Below are 25,931 nucleotides of genomic sequence, written 5' to 3'. Positions count from 1 at the left end.
CCTACTTTCAATTCTTGACTGTTTTTTTCATGCTTTGCGGTTATTCTCACCATTAGTCATTAATCATTATAACTGCAGTGAAATTTCAGTGCATAATGGAATAGATATTGCATGCAATGGATCAAATGTTTACTGCAGTTTATATAATTTGGCTAATTATGATGATGGTAATGGTATAAATGTCTTAATGTGTGCAGCGGTCATCATACAAATGATGCCAAGCCAGACGTTGTGCCATTTGATTATGACATCACAGATTATGTAAACCTCCATAGTGATAGGCTTTCCAATTTATCAGATAGTTGTGGACATCACACACACTTTCCCCACAACTGTTTTATTAAAATGAAAGAACAGTAAAATGAGATTTTCTCATCAGGGGTGGGAATTACTTCATGCTAACCTTCCTCTGGATAAACACTTGGTTTAATTGATATTTAACACCATGTATGCTTTGCTTCTACTAGCTGACAAAACATAAATCTTACACATCTGAAGGCCTGTGTGTGAGGAAGGTTGCTTTGGTGATATGATTAAAGTATGTTGATCAGCATCTCTGGAGATTCTCAAACATCTAAGGTCACGATTGTCCCAAAGATGCTTTTTCAAAAGGCAACTTGATCTTCCTGTTTTTTCCCTTTCGTTTCACTTCTCATCCAAGAAGCTTATTCAGCTCCTGTGTTGATCAGTATTTCTGATCAGGTCCTATGCAAATTCTATATTTTTCTATTGAATAAATTACCCAGTAAATTATCAGAGCACAAATGAAATGTAAAATTCATTTCGGATGAAATATTCTGAAAGAATGGTAGATGTCCATTAGATGTCTATACATGCTCCAAAATGCAGTTTCTGGTCTTGGTACCATGCTAGAGCCAGGTAGGAGCAATGATGGAAAATTAGAATAATTAATGATCTATGGTTTAAACAAATGCCTAAACAGAAATATTGAGGTTTGCCTAGCCCTTTTACCTTTATCTTTGCTTTGTGGTTTAACAGATCAGTTTGGAAAGTTTGGACATTGATCTTCCATTGAAGATGAGATTCAGCGTAACTGGCCTTGGCAATAAAGAACATATATTAGATCTCATGCCTGCAATACAGACCCTCACAAATCACAACCGCTATGTTATCTCCTTTGGTAATCACAACAGCACCTTCCGGATACACCAGAAAGATGGGCTCAGTTATCTTCAGGTTGCTAAGAAAAAAGCCACAGTTGGTATTTACACACTGGAAATAGTTAGCATTCCTCTGTACAAAAAGGAAGAAGTAAAGAAATTGGAAGAAAGCAATGAGGACAACTACCTCCTAGGGGAACTTGGAGAAGCTCTTAAAATGAGACTTTGGATTGAACTCTATTAAAACCTTCCTTCCTCACTCCCATCATGAAGGATTCCCTTCTGTTCACGTATCATATCATATACTTTGGTTTTGAAAGCTTTAAAGGGGTCAGTAACTTACTTTTTCAGAAGACCCAAAATTGCAAATAGTGACCTCTGCATCTTTCTGTCCTGAATAAGACTGAAGAACAGACCTCAACATTTCTATTACCAAAACCTTGATTACAATGCCAACAATCATGATTACTATATTGTCTATATAATCTCAATTTTAAATATATATTTTTTGAAAAAAAGAAAATGTGCTTAAAAATCATATATGGCACTAAATGGCACAAAATGTGAGTTACTTTTATTCCTATAAGCACTCTAGCATATTGATGATTTTGCTGTAGTTCCTAAATTAAAAACAGAGATTTTATTTATTTTTAATGCAGTAATATATGGAGAAATTAACAATCTGTGTTAAAAAGGAAAAAGAAAGCACTTGCTTTTCTTTGCAATTTTATGAATTTGAACTATTACATGTATTAGGTATTTTAGAAAAAAGAACAGAAACGAATAGATTGAAAAAGTTTCTTCTCAGTCTTGTGCCTATTATCCACAAAGCATTTTTTTTTAAAATCACGTGATCAAATGAGCACTGTAATATACTACCCAAGGGCTTTCTTTTCCCTAGGCAAGATATTTAAATAATGCATTATCCTAAATAACTACGATCAGAATTTCAACTTTAAACTTGGTGCTGATACCCAACATACCCATCATACAAACTAGATTTTTCTATCAGAGAAGACTATTCATGGAAATGATGCACAACCACTGTAACAAAACACCTGGAATGCTTGTGATATCCTTGGTATCGCAAGCCAACCCGTACTGTATTTCCTTCAGGTAACCTCACTATGTCACACAAACCTCATAAACTACAACAAAAGGTGCTTGACGCATTTGCATTACTGTGGGCAGCTGATTACAAATCATGTATTCTTAGAAGGGAACATCTTAGATGTTTCATTCTAAGTGGTGCTGGCTTGAATTCATCCTGAAATAAACATGTCTGAGCTATTGCAGAATTGTCATATGTGTACACTATTCATGCTGCATGGAAAAAAAAGCACATATTGGAAAATAAGACTGTTCATTAATGCTGTAGTTATACACAATATGTCTCCTTTTATCATAACCTATTTTATGTTACCTTTGTACAATGTGTTGGCATTTATTTTAGTGTGTTTTTTTATTTTTGTTTTAATTTGTCATTTAATAAGTGTATGTCACCATGGTGCTATTAAATAATAACTTGTACTTGTTACAGGTCATATAAAAAAGCCTCACGTGAACCAACACAAAACACATTCCATGCCTGCTTTTTCCTCTGTTTTTTTTTTTAACCTTTACTGATCAAAAATTACCAGAAGTTATGCTCACTGTTTTGGTTCATACTCTGTATTTTCTGTGAATTTTCTTTTTATGAAAAGAGAAAACCTTGTAAATTGCATTTTGGAAAAAAAAAGCAGTATTATTTTGTTGGTCTTTGTATTAATACAGCATCAATTTTCCTGAAATAAAACTTATTTTCCGGTAGCTGCATTATTTTCTTTTGATATGGGGAAATGGTAAAAATTATAACATTGTGAAGGATGATGATGTGTTTTCTCTCCTTATTTTCAATTTTGCAGAATTTGCACAGCATTATAATTGTTTCCTGGGTGAATTGTAGCACTTTTCCTGAAATAAAACTGAAAAATGTTACTGTGAAAAACAGGACAGATGGAAAGTATGAAAAAGGGCTCCACTTGTACATTGTGGGTCAAAGTATATTGGGAATCTGAATAATGAATTCAGTTAATGACTTGGTAATTTTATTTAACAGACTGTTTTAAGTAGTGCCCCTAAATTAATCACTTATGTGATCTAATCTGCACAGGTAGGAAGAGGAATAATTTCCAGGGCCTGAGACGTCTTTCCCTGCACAGAGGAAAAGGCAGGAGGGGAGCAGAATAGAGTAACTCAACGTGGCCAACTCTGGGACACCTTGCTGTGGGACAATTCAACAATTCAATTTAATTTAAAATAATTCTTAAAAAATATCAATCTTTGTCATTCACATTTCATTTTGTCCCTCCTTTCTTTAACAATTCTATTCCACCACGTCTTAAATATTATGTAATTCTTATCCTGTGGCCAGTTAACCTGCAGCGGGTTGACCATGATGAGTTAGACGCAGCAAGTTGGCTGTGGCAAATTGGCTATGGTGAATTGTCTTCAGTGAGTTGGCCATGGCAAATTATCCTAGATTCGGAAGGGAGGCTCTCTACCTGGGTTGGGTCTCAACATGCCTTGGTCCCAGCATTTAGTGGCATGACAGCTCTGGTCCCCCACACATATAGGTCCCACAAGATCATACCCATATAGAAAGGATTTGAGGATTCCCATCCCATGAGGGCTTCTTGGTGGCTGTCCTGATGACCTGATTTTTAAAAAAGACCTTAAAAACAGGTTTTTATTCTGAGCATTCAGGGTGCCAATGGTCTCCTTACAACACTTCTGTTTATTACATAGGATTCTAAACCTCCTTGAACCCTATGAAAAATAGGTAGTGTGGAAATCAGTGCATGCAATAATACATACTATTCCTGGCAAAGCATTGCTAGACAACTCATAAAGCTTCTGCTGACACTTGTCTATTCTGATGGCTAGCAGAATCCTAGGCAGAAGGATATGAGTCATGTGGGGCCCTATGTTTATTCTTTTAAAAAAGGTGATAACAGATTGAAGCTAGCCCTGCCTCCCCCTGAACAAAAACATCCTTTGTATTCTGGAAAAGGAGGCAAGACAGATCAGGCTTCAAGGTCAGCTATCTTCTTGCACCAGTGTTCTCAGTTTGGCAGAGAAATATTTCCTTAATTAACAGATTTAATGAGCTTTTACTGATTAACACTTCCACTTTATGTACCTCTATAAAACATACTTCAAGTTGCTATAAGGTGTTCATTAAGAGCCACCAACATATATTAAATCCTTGCTGGAACTTTCTAAGTTATACTTTTTAAATACCTGACCTTTTTTTTTTTTGAGGAGCTTCTAATTTTATTGTTTGGAACAGAATACGATCAAAGATGCAGTGGTTCTAGATAGTTACAGGATTGCTGCTTTTGTCAAAATGGCTAAGTAGTGTGGCACTGTTGTGCTGTGAGCTTCCCCCCTTTTATGGGTGCATGCAAAACAATGCAAGATCAATGTGTGTGCTTGTGTCACAAAGGCCTGATGTGGTTTCCATCTTTCTGACCCTGCACAGTGCCCTCCTCCCAGATGCTGGCGCTGAGAGTAGCCCTGATAGAACAAACCACTTTATAATGCCTTGGTAAGGCCACACTTGGAATACTGCATTCAGTTTTGGTTGCCACGATGTAGAAAAGATGTGCAGACTCTAGAAAGAATGCAGAGAAGAGCAACAAAGATGATTAGGGGACTGGAGACTAAAACATGAAGAACGGTTGCAGGAACTGGGTATGTCTAGTTTAATTTAAAGAAGGACTAGGGGAGACATGATAGCAGCGTTCCAATATCTCAGGGGTTGCCACAAAGAAGAGGGAGTCAAACTATTCTCCAAGGCACCTGAGGGTAGAACAAGAAGCAATGGGTGGAAACTAAGCAAGGAGAGAAGCAACTTAGAACTGAGGATAAATTTCCCGACAGTTAGAACAATTAATCAGTGGAACAGCTTGCCTCCAGAAGTTGTGAACGCCCCAACACTGGAAGTCTTTAAGAAGATGTTGGATAGCTATTTGTCTGAAACGGTATAGGGTTTCCTGCCTAGGCAGGGGGTTAGACTAGAAGACCTCCAAGGTCCCTTCCAACTCTACTATTGTATTGTATTGTATTGCATTGTAAATTGGAGGCACATACATTGAAAGGCCAATTTGGAAAGAATGGAGGTTTCTAAGGAATGATGCAGATGACCTGGTCATCAGGAAGCAAAGCAATGTAAGGAATCCATCACTAGTCTTAAGGGGTCCTTAGTGCTTTCTGAGTTTGGTTGTTTTCTTGCAGATGTTTCATTACTCCAATTAGATAAGATCATCAGTGCATTGAAGCTGTTACCTAGTTTGGATAATGAAATGTCTGCAAGAAAACAACCAAGTTTAAGGGCCCCACATTTTATCCCTGAGCTACAAATATTCTTTATTGGATCACTAGTCCTTTCCAGAAATCAGAATGAGGCAAATCAAAATGATCATGTTTTAATCCTTGAACTTTCTTCTACTCCCCCAATCTATTCTTCTCACTGGGGCCCGATTGCAAAGAATATTCTAATTTTTTTGGGGGGGGGAAGTATACTACCCCTCTTCTTTCTCCTTTCCCTTTGTAGCTTTTAGCTACACGTTAAAAAGATGCTTCCACTTTCAGTGCAGCTACTCTGGCAAATGACAGTGGAATTTTGTAGAGCTCAGGGACCAGGCTGGCAGAGTTCAGATCACCTGCGGCATTCCAGGTAAATAGAAAATTAGTGACAATGACCTTACTTTTAAGAATTAAACCCAGATTTCAAATCACCCGTTGTGCATTTATGCTGTTCTTTATACCTATCCTTATTGCATTGAGTAACCCTGAGTGTTTTCCTTTGCAGGTGAATGTGTAGCAAATTGATTATAATTTATCAGTATATGTAGCATACTGTATGGTGGCTAAGAATTATGGGAAATGTAGGCCAACCTAGGTGGAAGTGTATTCTTTCCATTCAGTTCAGTTTTCAAATTGTACCTGGTAATGCACAGAATCAGGTTCTACTCCATTCTTTCCTTCTTCAAAGACTTAAAATAGTTGGCTGCACTTGGCCCTACCTTTATTTAAATGGGTGCCTCCTTTGCTTTTGAAAACAGCACAAGGGGTTTGAAAAAAAATGCTGGCTTTGGAATTTAAGGGCAAAGAATCACCCGCATTTCTCAGCAAATGCTGGAGAAGATAGGATGAGCAATGCAAAGTTAGCTAAACTACAAATAATGAAAGTTCTGTTCGTAGAGAATGGTTCCTTTGTTTGGATTAAATATTTAATAGTTATTAATATTTGTTCAATGACCCTCCTCTCCAGTGCTTAATCTAAAGACACTGGCAGAAACTCCTGTTTTATGACCTCAGATCTTTTTTTAGCCTGAATTTGTATACATTGATAATTTTAGTTCAATTGTAGCTCTTGCTTGGTTAAATATACATACGGGTTCAGGAAGACTTCTAGAACAAAACAAAGTTGCCGTAGAAATTGAGATATGGGGAAATTGTCACACTTAAAATGTCTGTATTCCAATGCATGTTTTGCTGAAAGCACAACAAAAGTAATTCTTACCTGCTCTATAGAATTAGAATTAACAAAGATTTTCCTGAATATTATATAGGTAGTACTGGAACTAAAGGAATGATGTCAGTTTTATGACTTTGCTAAAAACCTCATGCAACCTATAATACAAAAGTCTAGGTATTAAATCAGCAGAGATTCATTGCATATATATATGTGTGTGTGTGTGTGTGTGTGTGTACGCACACACACACATACACATATATATTCGTACATTTTCACGGGTGTAGGTATGCTGGTCTTGTTGTATTCGAGTCTTTTCCCATGTAAGATTGAGATTGTCTTGGCAATGTTTCGGCGAGATCTCACTCGCCATCTTCAGGCTGGGTTTTGGGCTTAAAGCGTGGTTGGAAATGACGTCTTTCTATAAATCTTGGTGGGGTATGTGTGGTGTGCTGTCTTTGTTTCAGTAAGTGGAATGATTGGTTGTGTGGTTGTATCATGATTGGTAGATTGGTGTTGATTGGTGCTAGCTGTGTGTCCATTGTTGTTTTGTGCTGTAATGGCCTGGGTGGTGGGTGGGGCTAGTTTGTTGACTAGGGCTGGTTTCCAGATGTCTGGTAGGTGGGAGGTATCGTCACATTTATTCATGTTGTGGGGGTGTTTCTCTATTTTGATAGCTTCCATAATTATTCTCTTGTTGATGTGTTCAGTTTTGGAGATTAACCTGGTTCCTTCAAAATTAATTTCATGTCTTGTAACTTTAAGATGCTGGAAAAAGGAGGAAGTTTTTTTATTTTTTTCTTACTGCTTTCATGTCTTGTAACTTTAAGATGCTGGAAAAAGGAGGAAGTTTTTTATTTTTTTCTTACTGCATTCTTGTGTTCTGTGATGCGTGCATTTATTCTCCTGTTCATTTGTCCTATGTATGTTGCAGGGCAGATTTTGCATGGTATTTTGTAGACTACTTGGTTTTCTAGCTGGATTTTGTTTTTGGGGTTTCTTAAGATGTTGGGTATTTTGGGGTCAGTGTTGACGGCTGTCTTGATATTGTGTTTGTGGAGAATTTTGCTGATTTTATCTGTGGTGCCTTTGATGTAATGGAGGAGGGCGACGCCATTGTCCTGTTCTGTGTCTCGGTGGGTGGGGCTCAACAAACGAGCCCCACCACCACCCAGGCCATTACAACACGAAACAACGGACACACAGCCAGCACCAATCAGCACCAATCTACCAATCATGATACAACCACACAACCAATCATTCCACTTACTGAAACAAAACCAGCACTCCACACACCCCTACCAAGATTTCTAGAAAGACAGCAGCTCCGACCACACTTTAAGCCCAAAACCCAGCCTGAAGATGGCGAGTGAGACCTCACCGAAATGTTGCCAAAACAATCTCAATCTTATATGGAAAAATACCCCAATACAACAAGACCAGTATACCTATACCCGTGAAAATCTACGAAAGCAAATATCTTACCTCTATGGGGAGGAAACCTTCCTGCTCACCAGATCCTACAAGAAACTTGAAGTCCGAAGAGCCACCATCTTATGTGACCTCACATTCCTACGCAACTGCCAAGACAAAAGCCTGATCCCCACATGCTTCCAACTAAAATTCCATTCACAAACCTCAGCCACCGAAAGGATCCTGAAAAGAACTGAATTAGCCCTAATCAGAAACGAACTCCACAGGAAAAGATTCCTACTAGACCAAACCAACCGGGACCTGCTCACTCTTCACCTCAAACTCAGCAACAAAATCCACCCAGCACTCTGGGACAAATCCAAACAACTAGCCCTCTGGAGAGCAGAAACAGAAACCTCCTATAAGACAGAGAAACACTCATACAAACTCTACAGACTAGAAAAATGACAGAAGCCTAACCCCCCCCCCCTCAGCAACTCATGAAACAAACAGTACACAACATATCAGACAGAACCCTCACCACAGTTGAAACCAATGTCCTTTCCAGAGGATTCAACTTTGCAGTCGCCCCTAAACGCATCCCCACTGAAGACATCATATGCGGAGTTGAAGCTACACTCTCCAAAATCAACCCAGATGAAGCCAATAAAAACAGACTTGCAATCACCAACGTCCTTTGCCCCAGCAATCCACCCAGAAGCAACTTACAGCAAGAAGAACAAAAGGCATTCACCAACCTGAGGAAAGACAACAACATAATTATTCTCCCAGCAGACAAAGGTAATGCCACAGTGGTGATGAACACGTCTGACTACCAAGCCAAACTATCCAACCTACTCCAAGACCCTGCTTACAAACCTCTAAACACAGATCCCACCACCTACCTGGAAAAAACCACCAAATCCAAAATAAAAGCTTCTCCCATCAGTGAAGAGATCCAGCAAAGAATCATTCCCAGAGAGAAATCTTCCAGATGCTCTAAACTCTATGGCCTCCCCAAGATACACAAAGAAGGAACACCACTCAGACCCATAGTCAGCTCCATAGGCTCACCTCTAGAGAATCTTGCCAAATTCCTCGCCAAACAACTCCAACCCTATGCAGAATCCACGTACAAAACTCACTCCACTTCATAGAAACAATAAAGAAACAAAACCTACAACCCAGTGACCTACTCATGAGCTTCGATGTCATATCCCTCTTCACCCAAGTGCCTATAAAAGAATTCTTGACAGCTATCCAGAACAAATACAACCCCCTAAACACATCCTGGACTTGACCAACCACTGCCTAACCAACACATACTTCATCCATAATGGACAAAGATACAAACAGATAGAAGGAGCATCCATGGGATCACCCCTCTCACCGTCATCGCAAACTTATACATGGAACATTTTGAAACTAATGCCTTACATAAATCTGAACACAAACCCAAACTCAGGTATGTAGATGACACTTTCATAATTTGGCTACATGGGAAAGAAAAACTGGAAAACTTCCTCACACATCTCAACAGTTTACACTCCAAAATACAATTCACTATGGAAATAGAAGCTAACAATCAACTTCCCTTTCTAGACATCCTAATCTACAAAAAACCCAATGGCTCCCTAGGACACACCATCTACCAAAAAAAAAACCCACACACCAACCGCTACCTAAACACACAATCCCATAACCACCCTGCACAGATCAACTCTGTAGCCAAGACCCTTATCTCCAGAACCAAACACCTAGCCGACAAAGATCACCTGAAAACTGAATTACACACTCTCACAAACGTATTAATCTCCAACGGATTCCAATTAGCAACCTAATACAAAGGGAGATTCCTCCCAAGAACCGAGACACAGAACAGGACAACGGCATCGCCCTCCTCCCTTACATCAAAGGCACCACAGATAAAATCAGCAAAATTCTCCACAAACACAATATCAAGACAGCCTTCAACACTGACCAAAAAATAGCCAACATCTTAAGAAACCCCAAAGACAAAATCCAGCTAGAAAACCAAGGAGTCTACAAAATACCATGAAAAATCTGCCCTGAAACATACATAGGACAAACTAATTGGAGAATAAATGCACGCATCGCAGAACACAAGAATGCAGTAAGAAAAAAAGAAAAAACTTCGTCCCTTTTCCAGCACCTTAAAGCTACAGGACATGAAATTGATTTTGAAGGAACCAAATTAATCTCCAAAACTGAACACTTCAACAAGAGAATAATTATGGAAGCTATCGAAATAGAGAAACACCCCACAATAGGGACGTGCGGTCAGGGGAGGCAGGGGAGGCAGAGCCTCACCCCTCATCATGAAATAATAATATATAATAATAATATCCACAAGGGAGTTTCATATATATAAGAGGAAGAGGAGGGAGGAGGAGGAGCGCGCGTGGGGCGGTGCCAGCTGGGCAACCGGCGGAGGCAACCGGCGGAGGCAGGAGGGTTCTCGGAAGCGCCAATAACCTTCCTGCCTCCGCTGTACTTTGCGCGCTCCTTGTGACTGCAATAGACGTTCAGAAGTGGCAGGGGCTTGATGACGTTGCCGCAGCTGCCATGCGCGGACGGACGGAAGTTGCCAGAGTGGTGCCGAAGCAGTCCGGTGGATGAGCGACCGAGGATCAGGCTGCCTGATCCTCCATCGCTCGCTCGCTCTTTCGTCTGCCCGGACCCCTCGGCGCCACTCTGGTTACCTCTGTCCGGCCATGCCCAGCAGTGACGTCAGCGACGTCATCAAGACGAAGTGGCTTGGAGGCGAAGTGCTTTTCAGTGCTTTTCTGTGCGTCTGGCGTTTAGGTAGATAGCCGGATGTCCTAAACGCCAGACGCACAGAAAAGCACCGAAAAGCAGCTGCTGTTGGGGATCGCAGAGCGCGAGCCAGCAGAGCGCGCTCAGGAAGGCGGGGAATGGGATCACGTGTGCTGGAGGCTGAGGCAGCCTCAGCCTCCAGCACACGTGGTCCCATTCCCCGCCTTCCTGATGACGTCACCAGCCTCACCAGCCATAAACCTCACCGCACGTCACTGCCCCACAACATGAATAAACGTGATGATACCTCCTGCCTACCAGACATCTGGAAACCAGCCCTAGTCAACAAACGAGCCCCACCCACCACCCAGGCCGTTACAACACAAAACAACAACGGACACACAGCCAGCACCAATCAGCGCCAATCTACCAATCATGATACAACCACACAACCAATCATTCCACTTACTGAAACAAAGCCAGCACTCCACACACCCCCACCAAGATTTATAGAAAGACGGCATCTCCGACCACGCTTTACTCACACAAACACGAAGCCGAAAACACCAGCCTGAAGATGACGTATATGATTCCATATATGGTGGTCTCACTCGCCATCCTCAGGCTGGTGTTTTTGGCTTAAAGCGTGGCCAGAGCTGCCGTCTTTCTATAAATCTTGGTGGGGGCTGTGGAGTGCTGGCTGTGTTTCAGTAAGTGGATTGATTGGATTTGTGTTCATATTTATATTTATAAATATAAATATTTATAAATATTTATAAATATAAATATTTATATATATAAATAATATATATAATTTAGTGTATGGAGGGTACAAAATGTGACAACCACAGCAGTCATTTTGGGTCACTATCTATAGTTTGATATTAAAATCAAATTAAGCAGGGTTTGTAGGATTTTTCTCTGACCACAAGATGGCGTTTGACAACTTTCATATGACAAGTGTTCTCAATTTCTGTTTCCTAGTTGACATACTATCTTGTTCATTTCAAACTTGACATAGTCTGTCAAGACTTGAGATAGTCTGTTTCAATTCAACTGGCCTCCATTCCTGCATAGATAGGTATGAAGAGGCCGGTTGAGAGATGCTTCTAGCAATCTTGCTGGAAGAGAAAACAAATTGGAGGAGAGATAAAAATGACTTTTCCTATCATTCTTCAGAAATATTTTCATTCTAATTCTGCAAAAAAGAAAAAGAAAAAAGAAGACAAAACAATATTGAACATTTTAAAAACCCAACAAGAACCCCAAATTAGTATTATATAGTCCAGGTAGCAAGTTCATACCTACTCCTTTTTCCTGGAGGAAATTAAATGCAACGGAAAGCTAACTTGTGAGCCTCAATTCCACTCCAGTATAAGCCTAGCTTCCTACAAAGGGAAGACTAAGTTTGAACCAGAACATTGGAGTTCAGTCATGACAATTATCTTTCTCTCTTTCTTTATTCTAAGGCAAGTTATAGAGGACTAGCAAGATCTACCACTCACTCTGGTATCCATAGTGTGGTTATCCAGCCCAACCTGTAACGCCATCGCTCACATACACCTTTTCCCCTCCCGAGGGATAATTGTCATGCTCTAGTTGTCAGCGTTCCAAATATCATCCAGAATTAAATCAGAGTTCAAGGCATAGCTTTCATCAAAGTTCCGATTTAATAAGAGAGACACGTTGGTACATCTGTGGAAATCCGAATCTGAAAGCTTCCTGGGAAACACCCAGTTGAAAGTTCATGATCTTGTCCCCACACCCCCAAGTGCATCACATGGTCCAATCTTCCATTGCCAGGCTGGCATTTCCACCCATCTGTTTAAAGTCAGGTGCAGAGGTGCGGAGACAAAGAATGATCTTGGGCTTCTAGAAAGGAATGTTTTATTTTGACAACACACATTCTACTCCTTACTATTCCCCCTCCCAATTCCCCACTAATGAAACAGCATAGTAAAGAAAGAGAGTGAGTGTGGCAGGCCAAAGATCCTACAAGGAATATGACTGCAGGCCTAACACTAGTGCTCCCATTTTGGATGAACAAACCAGCCCTGCAGTGACTTCAAGGCATGCTACTGAGCAGATGATCTTCTATCTCTAGACTGCTGTGAATGCTGTCATTTGGGGCCACAGGCAGAGTCAAGGAAATGAAATGAAATGCCTGTTGAAGATTCCAATTCCATGGCTTTGTTCCCTCATGATCTATGGGCCGTAGATATAGCGAATCAAAAGTACATATAGAGAGTAAATTTACATTTTAAAAAAACCTTGCCTTTATTATTTTTATAAATAACTCAAGATAGTGAACATATCCAACATACATTCCTTCTATTTTCCCTACGGCATTAGCCCTGTGAGGTACGTTGGGCTGAGAAAGAATGATTGGCCCAGTCACCCAGCTGCCTTTCATGCCAAAGGTGGGGCTAACCTTATACTGGCTATCTTCCTGCTATATAAGAGGTGGCTAAGGTGAGGTTATTTCCTCTTGCCTCTTCTCAGCAATGTGGGGCATGGAATGTAGTTATCTCAGTGCTAGGTGCTGCCTATCCTTATAATGCATGTTAAAAACCTGCTTTCGCTAATTATTGCTCTGAGTAAGATTCTCCCCCTCAGGAATGCTCACAGGTCCACAGAGAAAGCTCCAGCCTCCAACAAGATGCAGGTGGTTAGTCAACGTTGCTAAGCAGGTGAAAGAATAAAATAGCTTATTTTTTTCCCTGTGGCCCAGCTTAGTATTTGGATAGGAGGATTTGCAATTTTAGATTCAGAGCTCATGACCAGAAAAATATCTCTATCATGAAACCTGTTAAACCAGGGGTGTCAAACTCACGGCCTGCAGCCCGGATGCGTCACATGCTGGCCATGCCTATCCCCGTTTTAGCAAAGGGGGAAAAATCGCGATACGTTACTTGTCATTGCGAGTTTGACACCCCTGTGTTAAACCATACACTAACCAGACTAGAGCTGAAAAGGCAATTATTGGCAATTCTGCATAGATTTGTGAATCACTGACATATTTTGCTGAACTCCTCGTGGGTTAAAACTAAATGCAGAATTCTTTTGCATCTTAATGAATAGAACTGGGTTTTTGTAGAACTGTACACTAATCAGCTGAAGAAGAGGACAATGGGAGAAAAGCAGACAGGAAAGTTTATCTTTAACAATCTCACAAAGAAAAAAACGTGGATACAAAAAAGGAATGTAAAGCAATCCAAGTTTCATTTTCACAAGAAGTATTGCAATAATACAATAAAACATGATTACAGGTCAGCTGAATTTTTAAAAAGCGTTAAAACTTTTATAGGAGCTGCATAATTAACCACCAGTTCCAGCTCAGTGAAGCTGAGCATGAAGCTGAAGAAGGGAGTGGTTTCAACGCAACACACGCTGTAGCAAAGACAAGCTGGGAGTACTGACCGGTTCCATCTCAAGGGACTGTGGCCCTCCAATGGAACAACAGCAGAGCTCCAAATGAGGTCAGGGGAGGGGATTTTTAAATGCAATTAAATAAAATTGAAAGATGCAAGTACAGCACTGACCAGAAAAATATTTTCCTGGGACTGGAAACGTGCTTCTTTGTAGGCTTGTAAATAAAGCAATTGGGATGGCTCTAGACGTCTTAAGTGCTTTTTATTCCCATTTTTGTGTGTGGATAGTTATTTTGAATTCTTTAACTATTGGCACTCATCCATAATGTTGGAAAACAGCACAAATGGCACAGCCCATGTATCAGTAAAATTAAGCTGCTCCCCCCCCCTCTGAAAAAGTGCCTCAATTTCTAGATATTGTAAAACTGCGACTATGTTTGCCTGTATTCAAAATGCAGTATAGCCTTGTTTGCAACTGAGCTGCCACAGCAGATAACATTTTGAAGCAGGGACAACCAGAATGGAGTTCCTTGGGGTGATGTTCAAATGCAGAGAGCCAATACCGAGGGCAGCTGATTTTTCATACTTAAGGTACTGATACTGAGTGGGATAAGATTCGGAAAGATCTATGCAGATTTCTGTGGCACCTTAACACCAATACAAATATTTTTATGGATCACAGTCCTCTTCATCATATGCAGAACAGTCGTGAAAAAAGGAATATTCCATATATACACTGGAATATGGAACATTATATTCTATTTGGCTTCTGAGATAAATGAGGATTCTGTTGCTGATGTTTTGCTGAATTGGGGGCAGTACACAGCCTGGGAGAGAGGGAGGGAGACAGAGAAAGAGAGAGACCGAGAGAGAGAGAAAGAGAGAGAGAGAGAGACCATCTGTGGCCTGGGTGGGTGACTGGGAAGAATGACACAATAATCTTTGGATGGGACTCGATGTTTCTGAATTTAAACATACAAGTTTCAAACTTAAGAATGAGTTCATTCACAGATAAACAGGCAAAAAACCTGTGCATTTTTTCTTATCTCTGACAAGCAAGACTGCTTGGGCTAGGCTGATTCGGCCAAGTAATTCATATTTGGCCTTTGTGCAGACAGTTAGAAGCAAGTAGCTGTTAGGCAGATTCCCCTGGAGAAGGAAGTGGGCCAACTATGATAGATAGAAGTTCTCTTATCTGGAGACGACAGAAAGAGTGTCAATGGTGCTTGAAATATTAAACCTGCAATAACCAAAACAGATGACATGGAAGGAAAATGGTCAGAACTCCACTGGGTAGATGTGGGAAGTGTAGGGGAAGCCCATCAATAAAAATGAAATGATTTAGACAAAAGGTATTTAATTCACTTCCGTTTATTGCAGTGATCCCTCTTCAGTATAGTATAGCAGCTGCAATACTCCATGTTGTTAAAACATTAGAAAAGTCATAACTGTAGATAACAGTTACAATACATTATCAAAATATGACATAACATTTTTGGACTGTGGATAGTACCAACCAAAGCTCAAGCTTTAAATTAAGACCGTAGTTCATTTTTAAATAAACAAAGTAGCATATAAAATAATTGTGTAAAAAGGAAAGACAAACATAATGAAAATAATAAATAATCAATTTCTTCAACTATTTTCTAAACACTTCCAAATTTCACAAAATAAATTTATAAAAATGATATTGCTGAGTGTCAATGGAAAACTATTTCAAGTTATTAATTGAAACTTAAAAGGCGTCCAAAAGAAATTTAAATGTGTAGTAAATAGAGACTGGAATGGCTAAATTTGCTAACAAGTTAATAGTATATATTACCTGGAGAGCTTTAATGTTATAATCAGGACTTGGCATTTGGAATTTCTAATATTGGAAATTCTCATTGGATAAAGAACTTTTAAGTCACAGACTACATTTGGTACCCATTAATGGATCCAAATGTTAAAATAATTGTTTCAGCCACCAAACACAGACAGAAATGCAATTCCTTTCTTTTGCACATCACAAATACTGGCTGCCCTGAATGGACCAAACTACTCCATGTCCAAGTGCATTTCTTCCAGATGGTGACATTGTTTTCTATCCTATTCTAAGTCTGCACTTAACAAAACAAGGGAAAGGAAATTCAGCCTCACTGAGTAATTTTACATCTTCTCTCATCACAGCAACAATCAACCAATCTGGTAGTAATCAATACTCTTATTTGCAATGTGATTTTTTTAAAAGTAACAATAAACTATTATAAACTTTCAATTTCCTTTCAAAAATATATCCTGGCAACGAATTACTCTATGTGGAAGCCAACGTGTATTGCACTTCTGGAAAAAAACCCAATCAGCATTAGAGCAGTAGGTTACTGAAGGTAAATTACACTATGCAAGAATCCTGTTGTCCCAATAACCAGATCTTCCAAAACAATTATTTGTTCACAGATTTTGATCTCACGTAGCAAGAAAGCTGTGTTTTTATATGCTATGTGTTCACTTACAAACTCTGAAAGTATAGATCTTTGATCTAATATGGTGCTCTGTATTAAAGCCAAAAGTTGAAACATATTTTTAGGCAATCTACAGGTAACAGGTATAAGCGTTGTTACTATTTATTGGATAAAGCCTCAAGAGATTCTTCAGGAAGCAGTTCATAGAGTAAAAAAATATAAAGCAATTGAAATATATACCCATCCATAAACAGAGGGCACACAAATGGGCAGTTCTGGAATACACCATCTTCTTATCAAATTAAAAAGCTCAAGAGAACCAAACCTGAGTGTTTAGCAAGAGTTTTAGCAGATTTTAAATAAACTGCCCTTGGATGCCCTGGAGAAAACATGGTCCCACAGAACTACTCTTTATCCATATGGTGCCCCCAAAAGGGCACACACAATATCAGTCCCAACACCGATGGCATCCTGTGACAAAAGCACCCTTTGACAATGGAGCTGCACAATAAAATCTGGCTGGTTAATCTTCTGTCATAGGAGCCCAAGGAAAACATAGGACGGGATGGAATAGGAGAACATCAGTAGTTCCCCATTACGTACATCTTTCAGTAGTAAAAATTGAACATTACAAAGTCCTCAATGCTAACTGCATGAATTTGACTTTATTATCATAGCCAAGTCATCCCACTTACCTCTTAGGTCTAACCAGTCTCTTAAACAGACACATACACAGACCACAGACACACAACCCCCCGTTCAAAACAATAAGAAACATACAACAGTCCAAACTAATACCTTCATGGAAGACCAGAATGCAGCATCTTTATTATTGTAAGATGGAAGAGTCTAGAAACTAAAGGAAGTCTGATCTAAAGTTTTAACCAATGGCAGGCTGACTTTATAAATTTACAAAACGATATATGGATGAAATTTGGTTAACTTCAGAAGGCACCTCAAGGCTAAAAGGTTTTTATAAATCTATAACCCATTCATTGATCAAAAATAAACACTTTTATTGCTGCCTTTCAAGTAGCAAAGAAAAACCTGTTTATTTATTCTTTACTAAGGAATCCTCCCCCATTTAGCAAGATTAAATTACAGAAGAATTAGAAAAAAATGGAACTTCCACAACTTTAGGAGTATAGTGACTTTCCTTATGTGCTTTTGAGTCAGGGGAATAGTGAGAAAGTTATCACTTTCTGCCTCTGTATGAGGTTAATATCTTAATCGAACGTTCCCAGTCCCTTTCCTCTAGGCACTGAAGTACCATTTCTTCCCCGTTGCATCTTGCACAAGAGAGTTTATGAATAGAAGGTAAGAACACTTTGATGATTTCCACGGACAAGGAGAATGGGTGGCAGGTCTTTTGAAAGTGCTTCTATCCAGGCCATGTACAATGCACTCGATACTGCACTTTTTCGTGCAACTGGTAAACTCCTATTAAAAAACAGAGGGGTAGGGGGAAATTATTCACAGATGCACAGGATTAGAATTGTATTATGTAATCTAATTTAAACTGAACTGACATCCAAAATATTTTTGACATGAAATGGTTTTACTCAATGTTGTTCATTGAGTTGTATTGATAAACAATTCCACTGAAAGCAGTTTTAAATTTTTTATTTGATTTACTATTTCTACTAATCATCCCCAGGTTCTTTAGTAGCAAGACCTATATTCAAGCAGAATTCACCCAATTAAATAAGTAATTTACTGCAAACCACCGTACTGTATTCTTTCCATTATCACTCAATTCTTATGCCGTTAAGCTTACATTGATCCAAGGTTATTTTAGTTATTTAATGCTTATTAGCAATATTTATAAATCTCAAACCCCCCAAATTATGTTCCTTTTTTAAAAAAGAAAGCAAAAACAGAGACAACAGGGTTGGCATAAAAATGAAAATTCCCACAGGAAGCCTGTTCCATAGGAACTTCGTGAGAAGGGGGTTGGGACTCACAGCAGGCATGTCTAAAATACACAGACTCAAGCTAGAAAATCTCTGATCACATATCCTGTTGCAACAGTGGCTTTCAAGGAAATGAACTGGTCCCAGAAGCTACTGACAACCAGCGCAACAACCATATAATTGGCATCATTTTACAAAGATGAGGTCATCTTATGATAAAAGTTATCATGTTTGCCCTAGGTGCAGCCTGAGTAATCTCAGAAAGCATCTAATGTAGTCCACTCAAGGAATGATCAAGGTTAGATTGGAACTGGTGCAGGTGGGGTGTGCAAGTGGCTGGTGAGAAGAGTTGCAGTGGGACTGGAGGAGGATATGTGAATGGCCAACAAACTACATGACCATGGACTAAGAGAGCAGGTCACCGGTGAGGCCTGGCAAGGGTGAGAGATGATGCACAAGGGTGCAAGTATCCCTAGTCACAGCACAAGAAGTCCCGGAGTCACGGTGCCTCCACGCATAGCCAGGGTGGTAAACCCAGCGGAGAGGGTGAAGCAGGCAAAGACAAAGGCAAAGAGTGGTCATAAATGTGAACTGGCTTAAATTACCATGTGACCATAAGGGTTCAATGATGATTGTAAGTTCAATGATTAATCACAATTTCATTTTCCCCCACTTCTGTTGCAACTTTTAATATTTACTGAATGAACGGGCATTAAACAAAGACACTTTTGAGTGATTTGTTATTTCAAATATTTACTGGAAAGGATGCCAAGAATTACAGAAATGAGTACTTACATAACAATTAGATTAGCTGTGCTTGAATGTTCTTTCAGTAACTCATTTAATCTAATCTGACGGTAACTCTGTAGGAAAAATGAAAGCATTACTGATTTCTGAAAGGCAAATAACCATTTTAAAATTAATTTGGAATACTGATGTAAAGTTCAAAAATTTGTACATGTGGAAAAGAATGCTAGATACCTTGGTTTTATATAGCTCAATTTCATTATCTGTGATTCTCCAAGGTTCATCTTCTTTCATTTTGTCTGCAACATCTTGCTCTTTATCATCTTCATGAAGTCTGAATGGTTCAATCATTTCTTCAAAGGCTGCAATGCTGAAAGTTATTTGATCACAAGAGTTGAAATATATCAATTCTAGGTTTTAACCACAATGTCAGCAATAAAGCATGCGACTACCATGTCACATACCATATCATGCCATTAAAAACTGCAGGCCTAATAACTGGAATTGAACAGCCACTATATCTCTGCACAGAGGTATCCTGGTCCCTAGCAACTTCTTTTTCCAATAGAAGAGAATAAATGTAGCCTGGGTTTAAGCGATGGAATCCTTGATCGTCTCTGAGCTTGGATGTTTTGTTATCTCAACTAAATAATATCTTCAGCGCAGCCCCTGAGCAAACAACCAAGTTGAGAGAGCACTAAGGACACCACAAATTTGTTTTGCAATTTACCTCTATTTAAAAACACTAAGTCTTCCCAGGTAGTGTAGGGCCTGTTCATTACCTTGTAAAGTTGGAATTTTCATTTCACTAAAACTTTAATCCTGCCTTTTTATATCTGGACAAGATTCACTGGTTAAGACTTTAGAGGGCAGAGGCTTATTATTGCAGATAGTCCTTGTTTACCAACTGCCCCTTCAGCTAGTGTGCTTGGACCTATCAGAGTGCTGAAGAAATAAATTTACAATTGGTTCTTGAAATAATGGCGCTTGCAGCATCCACATGGTCACACAATCTCAATTCAGGCACTTTGCAACCTGAATTTCAAAGGTTGCAGCATCCTACAGACATGTGGTTACCATTTGCAACCTTCAAAATCAGGTTTCGACATGAAAACTCAAGGGGCAGATTATAAATTGTAGTCATGTGACATTGCCTTAACAACCCATTGTGATATGCTTAATACTGCAATGCATCTGCATTGTAAATTTGACATGGTCGTGTGATATTTTGGTTAATGACTGTCAGTGATGAAATTGCCAATCTTAGTTACAGTTGTTAAGCAAGAATTATCTGTAGTCTTCCATATTACCATTTGTTTTCAGATTGTAGTTTGAGAAAATGATTATACGGTAATTTTAAAAAATCATACTAACATGTTATTTTCATTATTGAGGTTCTGCTGTTAAATCTATAATTAAATAAATTATCACAGGGAAATGCTATTTAAATAGTAGCATGACATTCACATGGCACTTAATGATTCTGTTTTTAATAGCAATGTTCTGTAAAAGCCATTTCTTACTCAATATCTATGCTCTTTTTTTTACTAATTATTTTAAGTTATTTTTAAAAATGAAACCTCATTGCAGGGGTGAAATTCATTTTTTTTACTACTGGTTCTGAGGGCATGGCTTGGTGGGCGTGGCAGGGTAAGGATACTGCAAGATCTCCATTCCCACCCCACTCCAGGGGAAGGACACTGCAAAATACCCATTCTCACCCCACTCTGGGGCCAGCCAGAGGTGATATTTGCTGGTTCTCTGAACTACTCTATATTTCTGCTACCGATTCTCCAGAACCTGTCAGAACCTGCTGAATTTCACCCCTGCCTCACTGTATAATCATTTTACATTAGAGTCTAAATATTGATCTAATATCTCATTTAAATTATATAGAAATTGATATTGAAAATCAGTATGCAACTTACTTTTCTTTCTTTGGTTTTGTATTGATATCGCCAAGAACCATGATATCTGAAAAGTCTATCCGAAATTTGCTAAGCAGTGTTGCCATCCTGAAAGTTAAAAGAAGGAGACCATACTTAACAGTAGGAATTTAGACTGCATCCACTTCTGAGCTCAGTAATGTAAGGATATTGATAAGCTGGAATGGTTCCAGAGGACAGTAGCCACAATAACATATTTATGAAAGGCTAAGAGGCACTGGGTACAGCTAGCCTGAAGAGCAGGTGATGGGGAGCTATAATGATTGCTTAGAAGTCTCTGAAAGGCTGTCGTCTAGGAAACAGAGCTGAACAATAAGATTATTTTTGAAGACAGAAGCAGCAATGGCTTTAAATGACAAGGCACAGGTAGACATCAAGAAGAAAATCTTGATGATAGAACATTCAACAATGAAATGTATAGTACCTTGAAAGTTCTGGATCCTCTTTCTGAGGAGGCATTTGTAAAGGTTTCCCTCACACTTATGTGCCAATCATTCCCGACTCTAGAGGGTGTGTGTGTGCTCATCTCCATTTCAAAGCCGAAGAGCCAGCACTGTCAGAAGATGTCTCCATGGTCATAAGGCCGGCATGACTAAATGCCGAAGGGACATGGAACACTGTTACCTTCCTACCAAAGTGGTCCCTATTTTTCTACTTGCATTTTTACATGCTTTTGAACTGCTAGGTTGGCAGAAGCTGGGACAAGTAACCGGGGCCTCTGTAAGGATATTATTAATATAGGCAGTCCTCAACTTATGACTATAATTGAGCTCAGAATTATGGTTGTGCTGGTTGTTAAATGAGTCATCATGTGATTCCTATTCAATTGTATAACCTTATTTGTAGTCATTAAATGCAGAGTTTATAAAGCAAACATCATGGTCATTAAGCGAACATGGTCGTTCAGCAAATCCCATTCACAATGAGCATTTTTTTTGCTGTAAACTGGAAGTAACTGCCAGCTTCTGGCAAAACCCACCATTAAACATGGTCACATGACTATGACACTGTAAACAACCATAAATGCAATATGGTTGCCAACGGCCCAATATGTGATCATGTGACTGGGGTGAGCCATCAAAACTTTGAATCTGGGTTGTAAGCTACTCTGGGGATGTCCACTGTAACTTCGAACAGTTGCTAAGCAACCAGTCATGTGTCAAGGACTAGCTATAGTAGATTTCTACCCTGTGCAGACATTAGACTAAATTATTTATTCCAACTTTTACATTCTATGAAATGTGTAGGGTAAAATATTTTGTATGAGATTTTTTTTAGTGTGTTCTAAATCTAATGATTAAGTAAAAATAGATACATTTAATTTTTCATCCCACTTTTCATTTCATAAGCAATTCCTTATAAATGCTGAAGTGCTTAGAAGATGATCAACAAAACATAGGAGTCATTATATATAAATTTTTCATCCATTGTAGCACTATCATTATTCTAAAGCAATTTATGAATTTTGATATAAACAATATAATAAATATATTAATGCACTGATTGGGTTTGATTAATTGATTTGGTTAAAGTAGAAAAAAATCTTAGCCAAAGGAACTTTGTTAATTCATTAAACTCACGCTCTTCTGTCATGGTCAATTCTATTTATTTTTCCACCAATGAACACCCTGATCTTGCTGTCTTTCCATTTTTTCTTGGTCGTCAGAAGATATGGAATCAAAAGTGTTAAGCCTAGAGGGGAGGAAAAAAAGCCCAATATTAGTGTGGAGCAAATGCTGGAAAAAAAATACCAGATAATATTTCTAATTTTCTTGTAATTTTTTTTAAAAAAAGTCTTACCCCCGTCATCAAAGAGCCACCAAACGTCAATGTAATTTTTGCCTTGTTTTTTCTGAAATTGGGAACTTGCATCAAGCAGCTTTTGATCAGCCAAGTTCAGAGGAACAGACGGGCCCTTAGGATCTGTAAAATTGAGAAGTGACATTTGGAAGAAAATGAAGTCCAAAATATCCGATCAGCCATCTCCATTCAAATGCAGAAGCTGGTTTACAAGGAATAGAAAAAAATAAGAGATAAAGAGGATATGTTCTAAAATTTATGGACCTAATATCACACTTGAATTTTTTTTAGTTTCATCACATTGCATGCCTTTGAAGCTCCCAATATGCAGTACAGATGACTGCAGAGAGGAGTGGGAGTGTAAATGAATGGTCAACCACTTTTTACTCCACTATCTAGATCTGTATTTCTCTGTTGTTGGCAGCTTTAAGCTGTGTGGACTTCGCAGTTAAAGTCCACACAGTTTAAAGCTACAAAATCTTGAGAAACACTGATGTAGATATTGGTCATGGCTTGAAATAATTAGCATCACTTTTATCAGCTATTTGCAACAATGACACACATACACTGTAATATTATCCTTACATTTTTAGCACAGAAATAAAAAGTGATTTAGGTAAACAAAGTTACTGAAATTTAAAAAAAAAACGCTAACACTGTTCTAGCCAAAACATCCACCCAAGTTCCCAGGAAGTCTGAATTATTAACTTCTACTTGTGATAAACCATATACAAAATAAGATATGAAAGAAATAATAAATGGACACTGACAGAAAGAGGAAATGGATTAAACAAAACAAAACAAAAATATGGAAAATGGCCTGCCTTTTTTCAAAAGTGGCTGTGTTGTAGTCTTGACATCTTCTTCTTCTTCTGGACAAGTTTTAAAAGTAAACAAAAAATGAAAAAAGGTTATTTGCAATATTAATGATAATGGACCACTCAGTTTTACCATTCAATGGTAAAAAAATGAATATGAATTAATACGTGCCATCATGTTATTAATTAGCATATTCACAACTTTTCTTTATACCACTACACTTTTTTAAAAAAGAATCATGTCAGTAGCTAAAATAAATGTCCACTATATCCCTCCTCTTTGCACTAGACATATGAACACACACATGCATACAAAACATGCATATACACAAAAATATTTTTATCCAGGGAGAAAATATTGATAGAATTTAAAATTCCACATTAGCTTAAGATGGAAATAAGATGAGTAAAATCTATGATCAGTCTCACATTTAACTCAAGGCAAGCTGTACCACTGGGCAAATATGTAAAATAGACTAAGTTACTATACAAGTAATACATATTTTAGAGTTGGCAGAGCCAATATATTTCTCTATTAAATTTAATCCACATTACAGTCAACAAGCTTGCCATAATCATATCAGCAACCCCTTTGGTGCAGTGACTCAATATACCAAAAGCTTTATTTATTCATTTAATTTGTAATGAATAAGATTCAGTAACACACTGCACACCAGCAAAGCTGAACACTGCTGGTTCTGAAACTCTCACCAACTTCAAATTTTGTAATATGAAACAAAATGTAATAAGGAAAAGACGTGAATTAACATATTCCCTTCCCCAGATATATGGCCAATAAAAGATCTGCACAATTATTCCATTATACAGCAAGGAGTCTTAGATTTAAATAAACACAGCACTATGACATTGTCATCAGTTACTATTTGGAGTCAAATCTACATTGTAGGGTTGGTATAATAATAATTATGTGTGTGTATGTATGTCTGTGTGCACACATACACCTATGTGAAAAGAACTATATATGCTACCTTGAGTTCCTAGAAAAAAAGAAGTATACATGTACTACATACATAGTTACCTTTATGAATAGGTCCTTTTTCACTAACTGGCTTAGAAGTTACCGTATCAGTCTTCTTGCTGTAGTCTACATTTACTATAATGTCTTTGGTTACTGGCGATTTCTCTTGGGATGACAATAATTCTTCTGTGAACATTAAAATATATATGACTTAATATTTATGCAAGGATAGGTTGCTATTTGAAACCATGATTTTTCCAGGAGGAATCCCAGCTTTTGCACATAGGGATTCTGCATAGGTGTTCCACTAGAATCTCTATAACTAAAAATTTTTCAATGTTCATATTCAGAATGCAAGTAATAACTGCAAAAGTAGCATTTGCCAAGAGCCTTGCTGGCACACTCAAGGTCGACTCAGCCTTCCATCTTTCTGAGGTGGGTAAAATGAGGACGCATATTGTTGGGGGCAATATGCTGATTCTGCAAACCGCTAAGTGTAAAGCACTGTGAAGCGGTATATAAGTCTAAGTGCTATTGCTATTTGAGCAAGAGAATGGAGATTGGTTGTGTGAATGTGCTGCAAGTGAAGAGTTATAATCACAGGAAAATAATCTGTCATCATTCTTCATGGTGCCTACATATTAAATACATAGTTATTTAGTAAGCTTATCTAGAAAGGAATGGATGTAAAAGAATTTTTTCCAAAGGTTTCAGAAACATCAATTTATGAGCATATATGCATATAAAGATGGTTATAATGTTACAGCATTAGATAAGGTATCCCCAATTCTTCACCTCATTTAACTTCTTCATCAAGGTTCAGGTTGTTCATTGATCCCAAGACATTTATGAAAATAATATAATAAAGAGCACCACTGATGCATATCTTGATGCAAATCATTTCAACAATATTGTGTAAACAAAGTCTGATGAAATATTTGATCACTGGAGATGCAATAATCTACATACTTGTACCTGGGGCTACTGTGACAGAGGCATTTCATTTTCAACCTGAGAGATAATTGGGGGAGGGAGGGTGTTCAGCAGTAATTTCTTGATCTTAATTCTTGGAGCCAAGTTTAT

The 25,931-nt window shown here is 38.5% G+C and overlaps 2 protein-coding genes across 3 annotated transcripts in view; one reads left to right on the top strand and one right to left on the bottom strand.

Annotated features, from left to right (window-relative positions):
• Positions 1-2,930, top strand: part of FBN2 (fibrillin 2) — a 148,443-nt gene extending 145,513 nt beyond the window's left edge. Inside the window, exon 65 of the mRNA XM_081940241.1 lies at positions 1,000-2,930. Within this exon, the coding sequence (XP_081796367.1) occupies positions 1,000-1,365 (366 nt within the window). The 3' untranslated portion in view covers positions 1,366-2,930. The remainder of the gene's footprint in view (positions 1-999) is intronic.
• Positions 2,931-15,559: 12,629 nt separating this feature from the next.
• SLC12A2 (solute carrier family 12 member 2) overlaps positions 15,560-25,931 on the bottom strand; it is a 48,166-nt gene continuing 37,794 nt past the window's right edge. The window contains exons 21-28 of one of the 2 annotated variants that reach the window (XM_081943298.1): positions 24,909-25,034; positions 23,876-23,920; positions 23,052-23,174; positions 22,832-22,943; positions 21,234-21,320; positions 19,540-19,675; positions 19,354-19,421; positions 15,560-18,085 (exon numbers count right to left, since the gene is read on the bottom strand). In XM_081943298.1, coding sequence (XP_081799424.1) covers positions 17,950-18,085; positions 19,354-19,421; positions 19,540-19,675; positions 21,234-21,320; positions 22,832-22,943; positions 23,052-23,174; positions 23,876-23,920; positions 24,909-25,034 — 833 coding nt within the window. In that variant the 3' untranslated portion in view covers positions 15,560-17,949. Of the gene's footprint in view, positions 18,086-19,353; positions 19,422-19,539; positions 19,676-21,233; positions 21,321-22,831; positions 22,944-23,051; positions 23,175-23,875; positions 23,924-24,908; positions 25,035-25,931 lie in introns of both variants that reach the window. The other variant, XM_081943297.1, reaches the window with a different exon arrangement.

Source organism: Natrix helvetica, assembly GCF_964273705.1.
Source record: "Natrix helvetica genome assembly, chromosome: 2".
NCBI classification, from domain to species: domain Eukaryota; kingdom Metazoa; phylum Chordata; class Lepidosauria; order Squamata; family Natricidae; genus Natrix; species Natrix helvetica.
Note: the sequence above shows the minus strand (reverse complement) of the source record. Positions and strands in the feature narration are given on the sequence as shown.